This window comes from Balaenoptera physalus (assembly GCF_965194825.1).
Source record: "Balaenoptera physalus genome assembly, chromosome: 3".
NCBI lineage: Eukaryota > Metazoa > Chordata > Mammalia > Artiodactyla > Balaenopteridae > Balaenoptera > Balaenoptera physalus.
The window spans coordinates 60,188,631-60,204,288 of NC_138890.1; the positions used below are offsets into that span (position 1 = coordinate 60,188,631).

The 15,658-nt window shown below is 53.6% G+C and overlaps 1 protein-coding gene across 1 annotated transcript; it reads right to left on the bottom strand.

Annotated features, from left to right (window-relative positions):
- Window positions 1-273: 273 nt before the first annotated feature.
- On the bottom strand, window positions 274-15,093 carry SLC4A9 (solute carrier family 4 member 9; the record flags this gene model as incomplete). Its single annotated transcript, XM_082455522.1, is given in 29 exon segments — window positions 274-1,375; window positions 1,379-1,399; window positions 1,749-1,904; window positions 2,516-2,689; window positions 2,949-3,026; window positions 5,217-5,280; window positions 5,998-6,176; window positions 6,324-6,485; window positions 7,704-8,047; window positions 8,050-8,134; window positions 8,347-8,405; window positions 9,679-9,935; window positions 10,105-10,174; window positions 10,177-10,231; window positions 10,405-10,570; window positions 10,733-10,849; window positions 11,214-11,368; window positions 11,726-11,813; window positions 12,069-12,100; window positions 12,102-12,227; window positions 12,380-12,435; window position 12,871; window positions 12,875-12,918; window positions 12,921-12,968; window positions 13,254-13,358; window positions 13,361-13,413; window positions 13,765-14,000; window positions 14,002-14,073; window positions 15,055-15,093. Coding segments are annotated over 29 exon segments (3,072 nt in total). The 3' UTR covers window positions 274-1,345.
- Window positions 15,094-15,658: the final 565 nt, after the last annotated feature.

The following is a 15,658-nucleotide window of genomic DNA, read 5'->3' on the forward strand; positions in this document are numbered from 1 at the left end:
AAAATGGGAAGGGCTTCTAGACTTAGGTTCCTTCAATGGGGTAAAGAGTGAATGGGGTCTGGTCAGTCCCTCTGGCTTACCAGACTTTCCCAACCACAAAGCAAACCTGCTTGTCCCCTGCCATTCTCCACTCCCGGCTCAGGAGGGTGAAAGAGGTCTTGGCCAGCTGCCTTCCCGTCCTGCCCCAACGTTCCAGGTTCCCAGCTGACTGAGCATCTGGCAGTTAGCCAAAGGCCAACAATGTCCTGACTTCCTGAGTAAATACCTGTGAACAGAGAGAAGACATAGTGGGGTCAGAGCAAGGACTACACAACAAGGCAAAGAACAGAGCCAAGCAGTGATAGGGGATAAGGAGAGCTCAGGAGATCTTGTTCTGCGCCATCCCGTGATTTGCCCTGTCTCCCTCCAGCCCCCAGAATTTTCCATTGCAACTGGTGGGGACTCGGGCTCTTGGGCCTGGAGAGCCATGGCGAGGCAGAGCCCCAGAGAGTTCATTTTATCAAGGGGGAAAAATTCCAGGCTTTTGCATGTACTGTACCCTTTGTCTAGAACGTTTTCCCTCCATCTTATCCTGGCTAGCTTCTGTTCATTCTTCAGATTTCAAATTATGGACCACTTGCTCTTGGAAGCCCTACCCAACTCCCACCACCGTAGCTTCACCACCCTCCAAGAAGAGATCGGAGGCCTCTCTGCTGCCACAGCCTCTCCCTCCCTTAGCCAGCACTATCCCACTCTAACAGTTGTCTTTCCCACTGGAATTTTAACTTCCTGAGGTCCGGGACCATGACTGTCTTACCACTGTGTCTCTCTAGTACCTGGATACTCCAAAAGTACTCAGAAAATGTTTTGATAAATGGATGAATAAAATGAAGGAAAGGCAGAGAGGGCAAGTGACAAAGAATCCTTCCACTTGTCTGGAGTGTGGTTCTAAGCAGCCTATGGGAGGAGCCTCCAAGGCAAGGAAAGCTGCAGGAGGCTTTATGCTCCCTTCCTCTCCTCCCTGCTCCTTCCCATTCTGTTATCATTGTGCCCTTCCCTCCCCCACCCCCCATCCCTTCCAGTTTGGTGTGAGCTTGAGCTCCCTCTACTGGCCAGACTTCAGTGCCACAGGGAGCCAAGCCCAGGAACCCTCGCTTGTTTCCTTCTTTCCTCTGGAGAGACTCTGCTACCCCCTCCCCCACTAGGGGGTTCAGGAGGGACTGGAGCATGTAGAGAAAACAGGGTTGTTCAGCACACTGGAGCTTTCCAAGGTCTGAGCCCTCACCTCCCCATCCTCAACACCTGGAGCATTTTCCTCACACCCTTACCTCACGCTCAGTTTCCTGGAGCCCCAACTCCATACCACTTAATTCACAGAGATGTTGATTTCCGGAGCCTATGGCTGATACATCAGCTCGGGCTATGGAACAGAGATCCGAAGATGAGTTGGGAACAGAAAGACAAAAGACTGAGACAGACAGCAGAGAGAAAGGAACCCAGAGAGTGAAAGGATATAAACCCACATTAAGACAAAGACAAAGATCAGGACTTTGTCCACAGGCCTTTCCACCCACCCTGGGCTCATATGAAGAAAAAATTTCCCTCGCTCCTTCAGTGTGCCTATGTTAATACAGAACAAAGAGGAATGATTGTGTTGATCAGATCTTCAGACTTAACAGAGATATTACACTTTAGGGGCAACTCCTGGAGAAGACCTCTCTGCCCAACCCCTGCCCTGTTCTCCTGAGAGGGCCCATCCTGGAGCTCACATCTTCATTGTCACTTCCACTGAATGAGTACTCTGGCTCCAGCCCCTTCTCAGTGATGCTTCTCTCCTTCTCTGGCATCGGCTCATCCAGCCAGAGGAGTTCCTGTGGTGAGAAGACCCACTCCAATGCCTTTCGGACCCCCACCAGGTCTAGCAACTGCAGGGATAGAAACAAAGCCAAGGACTGCCAGCAATAGCAGCAGGAACATTAACAACAGTAACATTTATTGAGCACTTCCTATGTGCAAGGCATTGTGTGTAGTTTCACTGAATGCTAACACATTCATATGAGGTAGACATAATTATTCCCACTGTACAGAGAAAGAAACTGAGGCCCTGAGAGTTTAGTAACTTCTCAGAGGTCACAGAGCTGGGATGTAGTAACCAGATTGGTTCCAGTGCAAAGCCCATGGCTCTTAACTTCCTCAGTAAGAACAAAGCCAGAAGCCACTTACATTATCAGCTTACTGAGTAACAAAAGTGCCAGCCTTGCCTCTCCCAGGTCTTCAGTTTTCTTCTGGGCTTTATATCCCTACCTGTGGCTGATCAGCCCAAAGAGATTGGGAAAGGAATTGAACCAGGTATCCCAGGTCTAGCCCATCTGTAGTCATCCCTTGGCCATCTTTCTTTGTCTTAGGATTCCCAACCAGGCAGAGCCAAGGCAAGTGACAGAGGGTAGATTCTCCCTCTCGTTCAGGCCTTGGCCACCCTCCCAGGCTGAGTCTCCTGGGGGCCATCAGGACACCACCCAACTCTGCCCCGAGTCACCATGAGGGGGAAGATGATGGCTGCAGGGGTAGACTTGACTATCCAAAGCAGACCCAGGCAGGCAAGCTGGATGGCTGTGAAGAAGTGGACCCTCCTCAGAGGCACATGCCACAAGAGCAGAAGGTCCGGCTGGTGCTTTGCTGGCATCAATAATAGCTGCACCCTCTTCGTGAACTGGGGGAACAAGAGGAGGAGGAAAGCAGGGTACTCAGGTAGCCTGGAGGGTGTCACTGTTAGCTATCCAAGCCCAGCGCTGGGAACGGTCAGAAGGCTCCCTTGGTCCCCTCCCCAACCACAGCGTGGCAGCAGAGTCCCTGTGGCCAGGACAGGCAGGAAAAGAGGAGAGGAGGGGAATTGGCAAATGCAGGCAGGAAGTACCAGCGGGAAAGAAAAGGAGAAGAGTGGGGTTACTTGGTGATTTTAATGGACTCACCTGGATGCTGCTAATTGCTGTCACCCCCATGTATAGGAAGATGCCATAGAGCAGAGGCATTGGGATGAACTGGTAGAGAGAAGTGGAGAGCTGGCAAAGTAGTTCACCTCTGCCAGCTGCCCAGATACCCACCCCCCCAGGCTCCACCCCCAGCCTCCAGCCTCCAGCATGTAAGCATACCCACTTTGTATTGCCTGATTTCATTGAATCTTCACGTCAATCAGATGCAGTAAATTCTATAATTTTCTCCATTTTACAGATGGAGAAATTGGATTTCAGAGAGGCTAAGTAACTTGCCCATTACCTCTCTTACCACTCTTCTCTCTCACATTCCTCTCTGCTCTCTCTGTTCCTGCTATACTGGCCCCCTTTCCTTTCCTCACTATGTCCAAGTTTACTTCTACCCCTTGCAAGGCCTTTTGCTTTGCTATTCCCTCCACTTATGTTTCTCTTTTTTTCCGCCCGACCAGGGATTAAACCTGGACTGCCAGAGAATTCCTTATTCCCTCCACCTAAAATGCTCTTCCCTAACATCCCTCTCACTACTCATGCTTCTCACTACTCATGTCATAACACCCCAGAAAGGCCTTCCTTGACCAGCCAATCTAAAGTAGACCCCTGGGGACTTCCCTGGTGGTTGAGTGGTTAAGAATCCGCCTGCCAATGAAGGGGACATGGGTTCGAGCCCTGGTCCAGGAAGATCCCACATGCCACAGAGCAACTAAGCCTGTGCACCACAACTACTGAGCCTGTGCTCTAGAGCCCGCGAGCCACAACTACGGAGCCCATGTGCCACAACTACTGAAGCCCGCATGCCTAGAGCCCGTGCTCCACAACAAGTGAAGCCACTGCAATGAGAAGCCCGCATACCACAATGAAGAGTAGCCTCTGCTTGACGCAACTAGAGAAAACCTGCACGCAGCAATGAAGACCCAATGCAGCCAAAAATAAATAAATAAATTTATAAATAAATAAATAAAGTAGACCCCTGGTGCTCTTAATCACCTTGCCCTCTTTTATTTTTCGTAGAAGTTATCACTATCTGAAATTATCCTAGTTTATTGTTTTAATTGTTTTTATGTGTCTCCTCTCACCAGAATGCAAGATGTGGATGATCTGTTTTGATCACCACTATATCCCCAGTCCCTGCAAGAGTGCTTGGCACATGGCTTATGCTCGGTAAAAATCTGCTGAATGAGAGTCACCTAGTTAGTCAGCGGCTGATCCGGTCCATCTGACTCTTTCAACTACTCTACTCTCACCCAGCCTCCATGACCTTTCCCTCCGCTAACCTCTTGTCGTCCTGCCTGTGAATTTGTGTACCATTCTCCACATCCTCCTTGACTGCTTTGCTGTCTTGGCTTGTTGAACCTTTCTGCTGTTACTTGTTGCTTAATTTTTATTCATGTGTATGTGTTGCTGACAGGGGCTTGGTTCCATATTCTTCTTCAATATTACTCCCCTCCCCACCCCTTTCTCCCAGGTGCCTCGCAGAGCCTTGCACACAGTAGGTGTTTATAAACATCTGGTGAGGGAGAAGTGAAGGGGTTTTGCCTCAAAGTTTTTCTGGGTTGTGATGATCACACTCTTAGTCTAAGGCTCATTGAGAGTCTGGAGCAAGGGTAGTACTTGGGCCCTGGGGATGGTGGCATGTCTGCACCCTGCTCCACTGGGTAGAAAGCCTACTGGGTCAGAGTTTGGGTTCTCAGATAGGTCTGAGAAACTAGGTCTCTTGGTGGTCTCTTTTTTTTTAAACTTTTTATTTATTTTATTGCTGTGTTGGGTCTTCGTTTCTGTGCGAGGGCTTTCTCTAGTTGTGGCAAGCAGGGGCCACTCTTCATCGCAGTGCGCGGGCCTCTCACTATCGCGACCTCTCTTGTTGCGGAGCACAGGCTTCAGACACGCAGGCTCAGTAGTTGTGGCTCACGGGCCCAGCTGCTCCGCGGCATGCGGAATCTTCCCAGACCAGGGCTCGAACCCGTGTCCCCTGCATTGGCAGGCAGATTCTCAACCACTGCGCCACCAGGGAAGCCCTCTTGGTGGTCTCTTGTAAGCTCCTTAACCTCTTTAATCTTCAGGTTCCTCATTTTTAAAGTGCATATGCCTCTCAGTGGTAATGTGAGGATTAAATGAGACTATGTATGGAGAAAACTTAACACAGTGCCCAGCATGCGGTAAATGTTCAGCCAATGTCAGTTCTTCCTACATTTATTATTATTACTGCCCTGCCCCTGATGCTGGCTTGTCTGACTAAGGTAACTTGAGTACAGGTGCCAGGAAGATGGAGATTCCTGTGAGGATGAACACCGCCAGGCCCGTCGGCCTCTGCTCTCTGTGGGGAAAGGAGGAGTTAGCTAGGGTCTGGGAGAGCCCCTGGGGTGCCCAGGCTGGGCACACTGGCCAAACATCACAACAGACCCTGGCAGGAGGGAAGTGGAGGGATCCCCTGAGAGTTACCTGGCAGGGAGGGGACCTTAGCTTGGTGTGAAAAATTGGCAGAGAGGAAGGGACAGGTCACTTCAATACGGGGGTCCCAGTCCTCTTCAGCAGCTCAAGCTCAGAGCTGCTCTTTGTTTTTATCTTTTATTTTGATGGAAAATTAGCAATTTTTACACTACCATAAAAACTTCTACTTCATAATTTGCAAAGTTGATTTCACATACTTTCGACAGTTAGACTGTGTTTCCAACAAAATTGTTTTTGTGATGGTTACTTTGTAATATCAATGAGGTGCTTCTACACTGAGTGGGGATGATTAGGTACCACCTCATCCTTGCTCAGCCCCAGCTGCCTCCACACTCATATCCATGATGCTCCTCTGGAGGCCCCTCCCAGTCTCATGGCTGAAGGAGGAGAGGGGAAGACCTGACTCACCCACCTCAGAGCCCAGAACCCACCCATTCGCCCCACAGCAGTGCTCATGGGGCAGTGAGAGAGCCCTCTGGAGTCGCCAGCTTACAATTTAAGCTGCCCAAATAACTCTGCCCTGTACCCAATACCCCACCTTGCTGCCCACGTCTCATTCCAGCCTCCTGAATACTGGCCTCACCTGATGCCCAAGAAGCTGGGAGCCTCCCCTGGGGCACAGGCTCTGCTCGCTCTCCGAAGACTGTCCATGTGGGCCAGGGAGATGACAGTGGCTGAGACACACCAGGGCAGCCCAAGAGCTGATGTGAGCCGCATCAGCACGGCCACACGGAGGAGGTCCAGGTGGAAGCCAGCTCCCTTCTGCAGGTAGCGGTGGGGCAATGAGGACAAAGCTAGCCCAGATCTGAGCCCTCTGTCCTCTGGGGTGGGAGAGGGGGAGCCTGGACCCCACCCTAGAGCTCCTGTCCCTTGGGCTAGGGACCTAGGGTCTTACCCAGCAGGCCTTACCCGCAGTCTATATTCGGTGCAGTTGGGGATGACCCCTGCGATCTGCTGGTCCATGAAGATGAGGATAGACAATAGCAGGGCAGGCAGGGCGGCTGCCACACTCAGCCACCAGGGGTTGGCTCCAAAAGGTGACACCAGCCAGCCACGTCCAGGGAGTGTGGGCTAGGGAAGGGCAGTCAGTGGACAGGTTGGAGAGGGTATCTCAAGAGCACCTAACCTGCACACTCCAGCCTTGTCACTCTTCCACAACACCCCCCCCTCATCCCCCCCACCCCCCTGCATGCTCTAAGACACTGAATGCTAGGTGGGAGCAGTCTGTATGTGCACAGCTGGTTCAAAGCATCCCAGTGCAAGGATGGCAGAGGGCAGAAGGAGGGGGACCAGCCTGGGGGTTGGGCTGGAGCTGGGGGCTCTGGACTTTGGTTCTCAGGGTCCTTCCCTCCCTGCAAGAGGAGGAGGTGGTGGATTAGGCCCGCCCGCACTTCCTGATGTACAGAGAGCTTCTCCCTAAGCACCCCGCACCCCCATCCAGCGCTGGGCAACTCAGGTTCAGACCTGCCTTGATCTGGGGCAGGGGCAGGGCTGGGTGTGTCTGCGTCTGCTCTGATTACAAGCGTCTGTGGGGGGCAGGGCTCCAGTTGCTGCCTTGGGTTCTGAGCCCCTGAGGCTGCCTCAGTTGGAGCCCCCCCGTGCTCTCCTGCCCTGAGGGAAGCTGGAGGGGAGGTCTCCAAACGCACAGGCAAAGTTTAGGTGCTAAGTCAGTGCTGAGCCTTGTCCTGTGCACTGTCATGCCCTGGGCAGGGAGCTCCAGCTTTACTGGATCAGAGCAGACAATCGTGGGTGCCAAGAAGAGTTTGGGGAGTAGTGTAGTGGGTAGGGCCATGCCAAGAGTAGGGAGAACATATAACAACAATAGCTAGCATTTATTGAGGTCTTGGTATGTACCAGTCCCAGAAATGTGATAGTGCTTTGCACTATGATCTTCTGTGAACCTCAAAACAACCTGTGAGGTAGAAACTATAGTAATTTATTATTTCCATTTTATAGATGAAGAAACTGAGGCTCAGAATGCGGGTTAACTTCCCTAAGTCACACAGCTAGGAAGTGACAGAAGTGGAGCTCAGACCTAGGGCTGGCTGACCAGAACCCATTCTTTTAACCCCTTACCTATAATAGTAGCTACCTAGTCTGTGCTTGCTATGTGTCTGGCACACGATGTGTCCTCACAACAACTCTGTGAAACCATTATTATACTATTTCTATTTTATGAGTGAGAAAACAGAAGACTAGAGAAGAAGTATGGGATCTATTCATCTTCCTCCTCTAGGGTCCTTTCTGTTGGCCCTGCTTTGCCCTCTGCCCTCCACTCCCAGCTCTCACCTTGAACTCTCTGGACACCGTGAGCTTCAGCGTGGCTAGGCCCAGGAAGGCATCGAGGCCACAGCCCAGCAGGATGGCCAGGACTGAGAAGAAGTCACCCAGCATCTTGCACACCTGGCCACCCAGCAGACACTCAGTCAGGTTCAGGCCACCATCCCCTTCCTTCGGCCCCCTTTCCCATTTGCAGACAGGGCCCGAGGCCAAGAGCCAGTTCTCTCCCACAGAAAGAGAGGTGACACTCACCATGGAGGGGAAGAAGCGGCTGGTCTTTACGTGCTTGAGGGCCATGGCAAAGAGGAAGGAAGTAACGAAGAGGAGAATGGAGAAGAAGGCAATGTCTGGGATGTATGACAGCCAGGCCCACGAGGATGGCCTCCCTGCCGGGTACACTCAGGTGGGGGCAGCAAGGATGCATTGACTAGGCCTAGGTCTTGTGTGGAGAGGAGGTCCAGGATGGGGTTATGGGCAGTGAAATAAATGTCCACTGATGTCCACTGAGACTGAGTACACAAGATAGGAGATCTGCAACCATAGCAAATGGCTGGGACTCAGTGACCTATGAGGGGTGGGAAGAGCCTGGAACTACTGACTTCTTTGGTCTCCACCCTTTCTTTCCCAGGCCCTCCCAGGAACAGGCCCTCACCACGCTGAAGATGCCATCTCTGTCTTTCGGCTTTGTGCTTGTCCACTGAGACTCATTTCCTGGAAGGAGAGAAGAATTCAGGTGGGGAATTCCCTGGTGGCACAATCGTTAAGAATCTGCCTGCCAGTGCAGGGGACCCGGGTTTGATCCCTGGTCCGGGAAGATCCCACATGCTATGGAGCAACTAAGCCCATGTGCCACAACTACTGAAACTGTGCTCTACAGCCCGCGAGCCACAACTACTGAGCCCGCAAGCCACAACTACTGAGCCCGTGAGCCACAACTACTGATGCCCGCGTGCCTAGAGCCCATGCTCCACAACAAGAGAAGCCACGGCAATGAGAAGCCCACGCACCGCAACAAAGAGTAGACCCCGCTCGCCGCACCTAGAGAAAGCCCGCACACAGCAACGAAGACCCAACGCAGCCAAAAATAAATAAATAAAAAAAAATAAATTTATTAAAAAAAATAAAAAAAGAATTCAGGTGATTTTTCCTCCCCTAGGAACCTTCTCCAGCCCAAATCAGGAGCCTAATTTCACAGGTCCAGCTGAACCAGAGAGTTCTTAGTTCTGACTCATCTGTCTGCTGACTCCGATCACTACCAAGTCTGTCCTCAGGACATTGCCTCATGCCCTTGTCCCTTCAAATTCCCTACCTATCTGTAACCCAGGTGCCCGGCACAGGACTGGCCAAAGCAGACGCCCAACAAATGGATGAGCTCACAAATCTGTGTTTCCACCAGGGCCAGAATTAGTCTTGTTCATGCCTAGTACAGAGTCTAGAACTCTTGACAGGACACCTCTTCCTCAGTCCTGGTCCATGTGGAGGGAAATGTGCAAGTGTAATACTCCAAGCTCCTCTCCACCCAGTCAGTAACTCGGCCCAGGAGAAGAGCAGTGATTTATTTGATTGGTGAGTTTGGGAGAAGAAGCTGGGCATGCCTGGCCCTGCCCCTTCCTCTCCCTCTCTAGGGAGTAAGCTGCCTGCACCCTGCGTGCATTTAGCTCTGCTCCTCTAGGGTGAGACAGTCCCTCTCCGGTGCAGCCACGACCAGGTGGGTAAGTCGATCCAATTTTGGTTTCATCATTAGGAAGCCCATATACCCATAGATACAACCATGTTCTTCTCTCAGCACTGGCAGAAATAAAGATATTGGGCCTGCTCTGTTGACTTAGTTTTCATCTGACTCAGAACCAGAATAGGGAAGAGTGCTGCTGGTTACTGGGTAAGTACTCAGCATTTTGCTGAACTTAACTAAGGGGGACAGTACGGGGACAACCCTTCCTGCATCCTCCCTTATTTTGCCAAGCTCCCTATTTCCTTCGCCCACCTCCTGGGTCTAAGTACTGGCAGCCATAGGTGGGAGAGCCAGGTCTCTGGATGGGATAGGCACGGGTCAATGTCAGCATTTTGCCCACGGCATCATAAATGAAGATGAGGCTGATAAGAGCACAGAAGCCTTCCTCGGTGAAGCAGGTAAAGTAGTGCACCAGCACGCTGGCCTCTGTGGCCACCAGCACCAGGCAGAAGGGGGCCACCCAGATGCCCACCCACAGGCAGAAGGGGAGGTAGTCCAGGCTGTGATCTCTGGGGGATGAGAGACAGGCAGGGCTTCGAAGTGCCCATTCTGCTCCCAACCTAATCCGGGTCAGGTGCCCCTGGAGCCAGTTTCCACCCTCCCCTATTGACCCAGCTGAGACCAGGCTGAGGGTGTGCTAGTCAGGTGAGGTCAGGTGAGGTGGGGGAGTTCTCTTACCTGCTGAAGGAGAAGAGCAGGTGTTCAAAGACTAGCACTGGCCCGGTGCTGCTCACCAGGGGCTGGTCAGCATCAGGAAGAAGGCAGCTCCAGCCACTGCCGTGCCCAGGAAGCTTTCCAGCACCCCCTAGAAGCCAACAGTGGGCCCTGTCAGCACAGGACCCTGGATTCCTCAGCCCAGGAACCAAGCTTCCGAGGAGCCTCCTCAGCCCAGCCATAGACCCAGAGGAGGGGGAAGGGCATGGCCGGTGGAATACCAAAGCTACGCCTACTCCCCACACGCCCACCCCCGCCCCCGACTCGAGCACTGTCGGTGGCTTCTCCCAGCAGACCTCCGAAAGTGATGGCGTTAGTGACGGTGGCCAGGTAAATGCAGAGCACGGCCGAGAAGCACTGGGGGCGCAGGGCGTCCAAGAAGTCGCTGGGGTACCACGAGGCCTTCCGGCGCACGTCCTGGACAAGGAGCCTCCCGCCCGTGGGTCATCAGTGATCCAGGTTCCCGCATCCCACGTCCCTGGGGCCAGGTGAGCCTCCCCCGCCCCCCACAGTGAGCGCACACCTCGGGGCCTGTGTGACTCCTCCCCGCGCCCAGGACAGCTACCCTCGCTCCCACCCCAGCTCGCCTCACCTGCCAGTCCGCCGCAACTCCGGGCTGGCCGCGTGCGGCCCGCGGCCGTGCCTGTCCTCAGCCGGGGTCCTTCGCCGGGCAGAGGGGCCCTTGGGCTCCCACAGTTGCGAGGGGAGCCTGAGGCCAAGGGGACCCGAGTTGGCTGAGGATCCCCGGCCAGATCGCGACTCGGCGCCGGAGTTCGCGGCACCCTGCCCCCTGGCGGCGGCTCGTGTCTCTGCTGGCTGGGGGCGCGGCTCTGACCGCGGAGACCTGGGCCTCGCTTCAACAAGGTCCAGGTCACATTCTGACCTTCCAACAGGAGTGAAAGCCAGGCTCCGGCAGGGGAAGGTTCAAGGTCTCACAGCGACAGAGTGGTCCAGCAGAACTCAGGTCTGCCCCTTTCCTGTCCCCTCCCCTACCCCACTGCCCCTCCTCAACAGTGGAACTGGACCCAAGGCCTTTGGGGAAGGATCTCTAGGGCATGATGACCCCCAGATACCTTTTGTGCTCAGAGGGCAGACATTTAGGTGGGGGAATCTGAGCTGTTGGGTCCCATCGACCTAGAGGGAGCACTGTCACCTCCTCTAGGAAAGCATCCAGGGCTGCCAGAAGGTCATGAAAGTTGGTGGCCCACCGAACTGACCACTGGAATTGCTGGGGATAGGGGCACAGAGGGGCACTAAATACAGATCTGCACCCTTACATGCATTTTCACAGTTTCAAAACTAGACACAAGTCACATAGGCAGACGAGTCATTCAAGCATTTATTCACGCATGCATGCATTCAGTGAGTATCTGTGGGTGCCTACTGTGTGCCAGCCCTGTGCTAGGTAAGGGGTGGAGGTGCGGTGGTAGCCAAGGGAACTTCAGTCCTCATGCTCCCAGACATGAAGCCACGCTCTGCTTCACTGCTGTACTGATCGCACGTGGAGAGTCCGTATACTCACTGACACAAGCGTGCACACACGTATACACACACACACAGACACACACGTGCCTGCCCAGCTCACCGGGTCACTGAGGAGGATGGCCACTGCCCGGCCCATCTCATGGTAGCCCCTTCCCTGTGTAGGAGGGCCAAAGAGAAGGCCGAAAAACCTGAGGAAGGAACCAGGTCCCAGAGAGAGACAGAGGCTGCTATCTCACAGGGCAGCCCTGGCCTCTGACCTCACTACCAACCCCATATACACGTTCCTGTGCACACCTTCTTTGCAGCACTGACCGCCACCCCTCCCTGAGTACCAGTCCCCATCCCCACCCCCAGAGAACTGGACCCAAAGACCTCCTAATCCCCTCGCCGGTAAAGGCCTTCTCTGGGCTCCAGGATACCCGACCCCCACTCAGCAGCCTCACCTGCTGGGGAGGGGCACCTCAGTAAGGGGTCCCCAGCACCACTGGATCCCGCAGTCGCACAAAGACCCCCACTGGCTGTTCCAGGAAGCCCAGCTCTCCTGCCAGCACAGCCCCTGCTTCAGCCCCTGGTGGGAGCTTCTGTCTCAGAGGGTTCTGATGCTGGGTTGGGGTTCAAGGAGACACAGAGAATGAAAGCTTATTCAGGGAAGGGGATGTTGGCAGGATCTTGCCTGAGGAGGAGTCCAGTGGAGGGTGGACCTCTGTTAATCCCTAACTCCTCTCCCAGCCCTGCCCAAGGAAGTGCCACAAACCTGTTCCTTCAGGGGGGCTTCCTCCTCTTGAGAAGCCTCTCTTGGACGAGCAGATCCTACAAAACAGGATTATGCGATGATTAAGAGCACAGGCTTTTGGGGTGGATCCACCAGGGCTCCCTGACCAGCTTTGCCAAGTTGTGAAAACTGGAGCACAACTTCCCCCTCTGCTCCTCAGTTTTCTCATCACTAAAATGGGGATAATTGTGGTATTACCTCCCAGGGTGGTTGTGAAGATTAAATAAGATACTGTGCGTAGACCTCTGGCACAGTGCCTACCAAGAACATCCCTTCACAGAGCTCTGGCTGTTGTGATTCTAGCCCCTCCATTCTTCTCCCCTCACTACTACCCCTGCTTCTTCTCACTCATGAGTCCTGGGTTGAGGTCCGAGCTGAGGCTAGGCCACTCTTGGTCCAGGAAGGTGCAGGGGAGATCTGGGACCCTCCCACCCCAGGGTTTTTGGTCTTGGGCCCAGGGAGGGGCCTCTCACCTCAGCAGGGGCTGGTGCCTGTGGTCTGGATGAGGTGCGGGGGTCTCTCAGCTGCCCTCTCAGCTCTGGGCTCAGCGACTCCACTCTGGTCACCTGCTCTGGAGAACAGAGGTGGGGCTCCCACCCTTTCCTGTGAGCTCCCTGCCCCTGAACTCTCCCCTTTGCCCTCTGCTCAGGTCCCTTTCCCTTCTGAGAGTCTAGGGAACGCAGGGGCCAGTGAACTTTCTCTTCACTCTGCATTTCTATCTCTCCCCTGTGACAGGGATGGGTAATCCCCCAGGGTGGGGCGGGGTGGGCTCTGGAAAATTCCAAAACTTTGTGGGGGAAATCTTAGAGAAATGGCCTGGATGCCCAGGCCCTCCCAGCAAAGGGTCCCAGCATACCCGCGAGCTCCAGGAGGCTCTGAGCTGGACAGTCCAGCAGGACGAGGCCCTTGGCCATCAGGCTGTGGAGCTTCTGGAGGCTAGGCAGTGCCACGGTGGGCACGGGGGGGCGCTCCACCTGCCTGCACCCACTTCCAACTTCTCCTCAAACAGCACCCACCTGTGGTGAAGAGGGGCAGACAATGTTCCTGAGGGCCTCTCTCCCAGGTTCAGGAGTGGGGACAGGAGAGCTAGGGAAAGTGAGACGGTGGGGAAGTTGCGGGCCCAGTGGTACAGAGTATGCCCCTCCCGGGCAGTCAGCCCTCATCTTGGGTCTTGGGGAACTCAAAACCAGACTGCAGAGAAGGCTGAGCACCATAGAGGGTGAGGGTCTGAAATGGGGAACACAGGAAGGAACTCCTGATTGGGAGTGAGAATACCACCCCACACACAGGAAGAGCTGGGAGTCATGGAGGAGGCCCCAGTGGGGGAAGGGGAAGGGCCCCATAAAACTGGCCTGGGTCCCACTCACCTGCCTGTCTCTCTCCACTCCAGGGCCTGGGGCCAGCCCAGCAGCTCATTCAGCTGAATGAAAGGCAGAGGGTCCTTGGGTACCCCCTGTTCCCTGCTGTCTGTGTCTAAGGGGCCATCAGGGCTGGGGCCAGAGCCAGGGCCACTGTCCAGCTCTCCTGTGGGTACATTTTCACAAGCACTGGAGACTTCAAACTCCTCCTGGCCTGGCAGCTTCACCTCGGTGAGGCTTGCACAGACTCTCAGGGACTGGTGTGGTCCTAGGTTCTGAGGCCAGGGGCCTAGGTTCTGAGCCCCGGGGGCCCAGGGGCTGCAGTTATAATGCACCCCGCATGTAGCACAACACAAACAGCAAGGCCTACTGACTCCAGAGCCAACCAGTCACCTCCTCCCCTGCTTGTTTTCCCCATTCCCTGCTAGCCTGAGAGTGTGAGGCTAGCTTGACCTTTCCCAGGCTCTCCAGAAATGCCCAACCTGGGGCAAAAGGGTGGTGAGCATTTCCTGTGGGATCCAGTCTGACCCCACTGCATTTTGTGTAAATTAACAGGAATACATCGCTGGCTTGGGTCTTAGGACTGACCCCCAGATTATACTACCCACTACTCTGTATCAAATACAAACACCAAATACCGTGGACTGTTTTGAATGTCACCAACACACCCTGAGGGCACCCATTTGGACAAACAGAGACCTAATAAATAACTGGGTCTATAGAAGTCAAGCAGGCTAATGGAGAAGGGAGATAGCAGGCAGAGGCCCTGCCCACTAAATGGGCTAATGATGGAAAGTGGAGGCAGTTCATGAAGAACAGATGCCTGAGTCTTAAATTCCTTTGTCCAACAACACCTGGAAACTTCCTAATTTAGCTGTGTGCCTGGGGTCCACCTCTCTAACTCAGCCCCCCAGTGAGGATGGAGGAGCCAGCTAGGGTGTGTGTGTGGAGGAGTTCCTGGCACTAGATGAGCAAGGGAGAACGTGGTCTATTAGCAAGTCCTGTTGGCTCTACCTTCACAGTAGTTCCGGAATTCAACCACAGCTCCCCACTTCAACATGGTCACCCTGTTCCAGGCTGCGATCATGTCTCACCCGAATTATTTCAATAGCTTTCTAACCTTTTACGGTGATCTCTCTGCTTCCACTCTTCCATTCTCCACACAGCAGCCATAGGGACCCTCATTTTATTATTTTTATTTTTATTTTTTTAAATACATTTCCATTTCACTCAAACATAGAGGTTCTTTTAAAAGGCAATCAAGCCATACAACTCTTCTGCTCAAAACCCACCCAATACATTCTCATTACTCTTAGAAGAATAATCGAACTCTGTCATGGTCTATAAGGTCTGGTCTATAGTCTGGCTCCAGCCCTCCTGCCTCCCTGATGGACTCTCATACCGTTCTGTCCTTGCTCCCTCCTTTCCAGCCACACTGGCCTCCCTCTGTTATGTGAAGCCTGTTCCTGCCTGAGGGTCTTTGCAGTGGCTCTTCTCTCTGCACGGAAGGCTTTTACCCCAGATCTTCACAGGACTGGATCCCTGTCACCTACGTCTCATCTTAGATATTACCTACTCATGGAGTCCTAAGTTTCTCCATCACATTTCTCTGTTTTTCTTCCTGGCAATTATCACTACTAGTAACTGCCTTGTTTATTTATTTTTTCAATCGTTTATTGCCTGCCCCTACACACACACACACACACACACACACACACACACACACACACACACACACACACATACACACACACAGGAATGTACCATCCACGGAGCAGGTATTTTATCTATCTTCTTCACCACTGCCCCTAGAGCACCTGGTGGCACTCAATAAATACTTGTTCAATGAGGTCATAGAAAGGGAGGGGCTGGGAAATGAGCTGAGCTTCTCATTGAGACCACA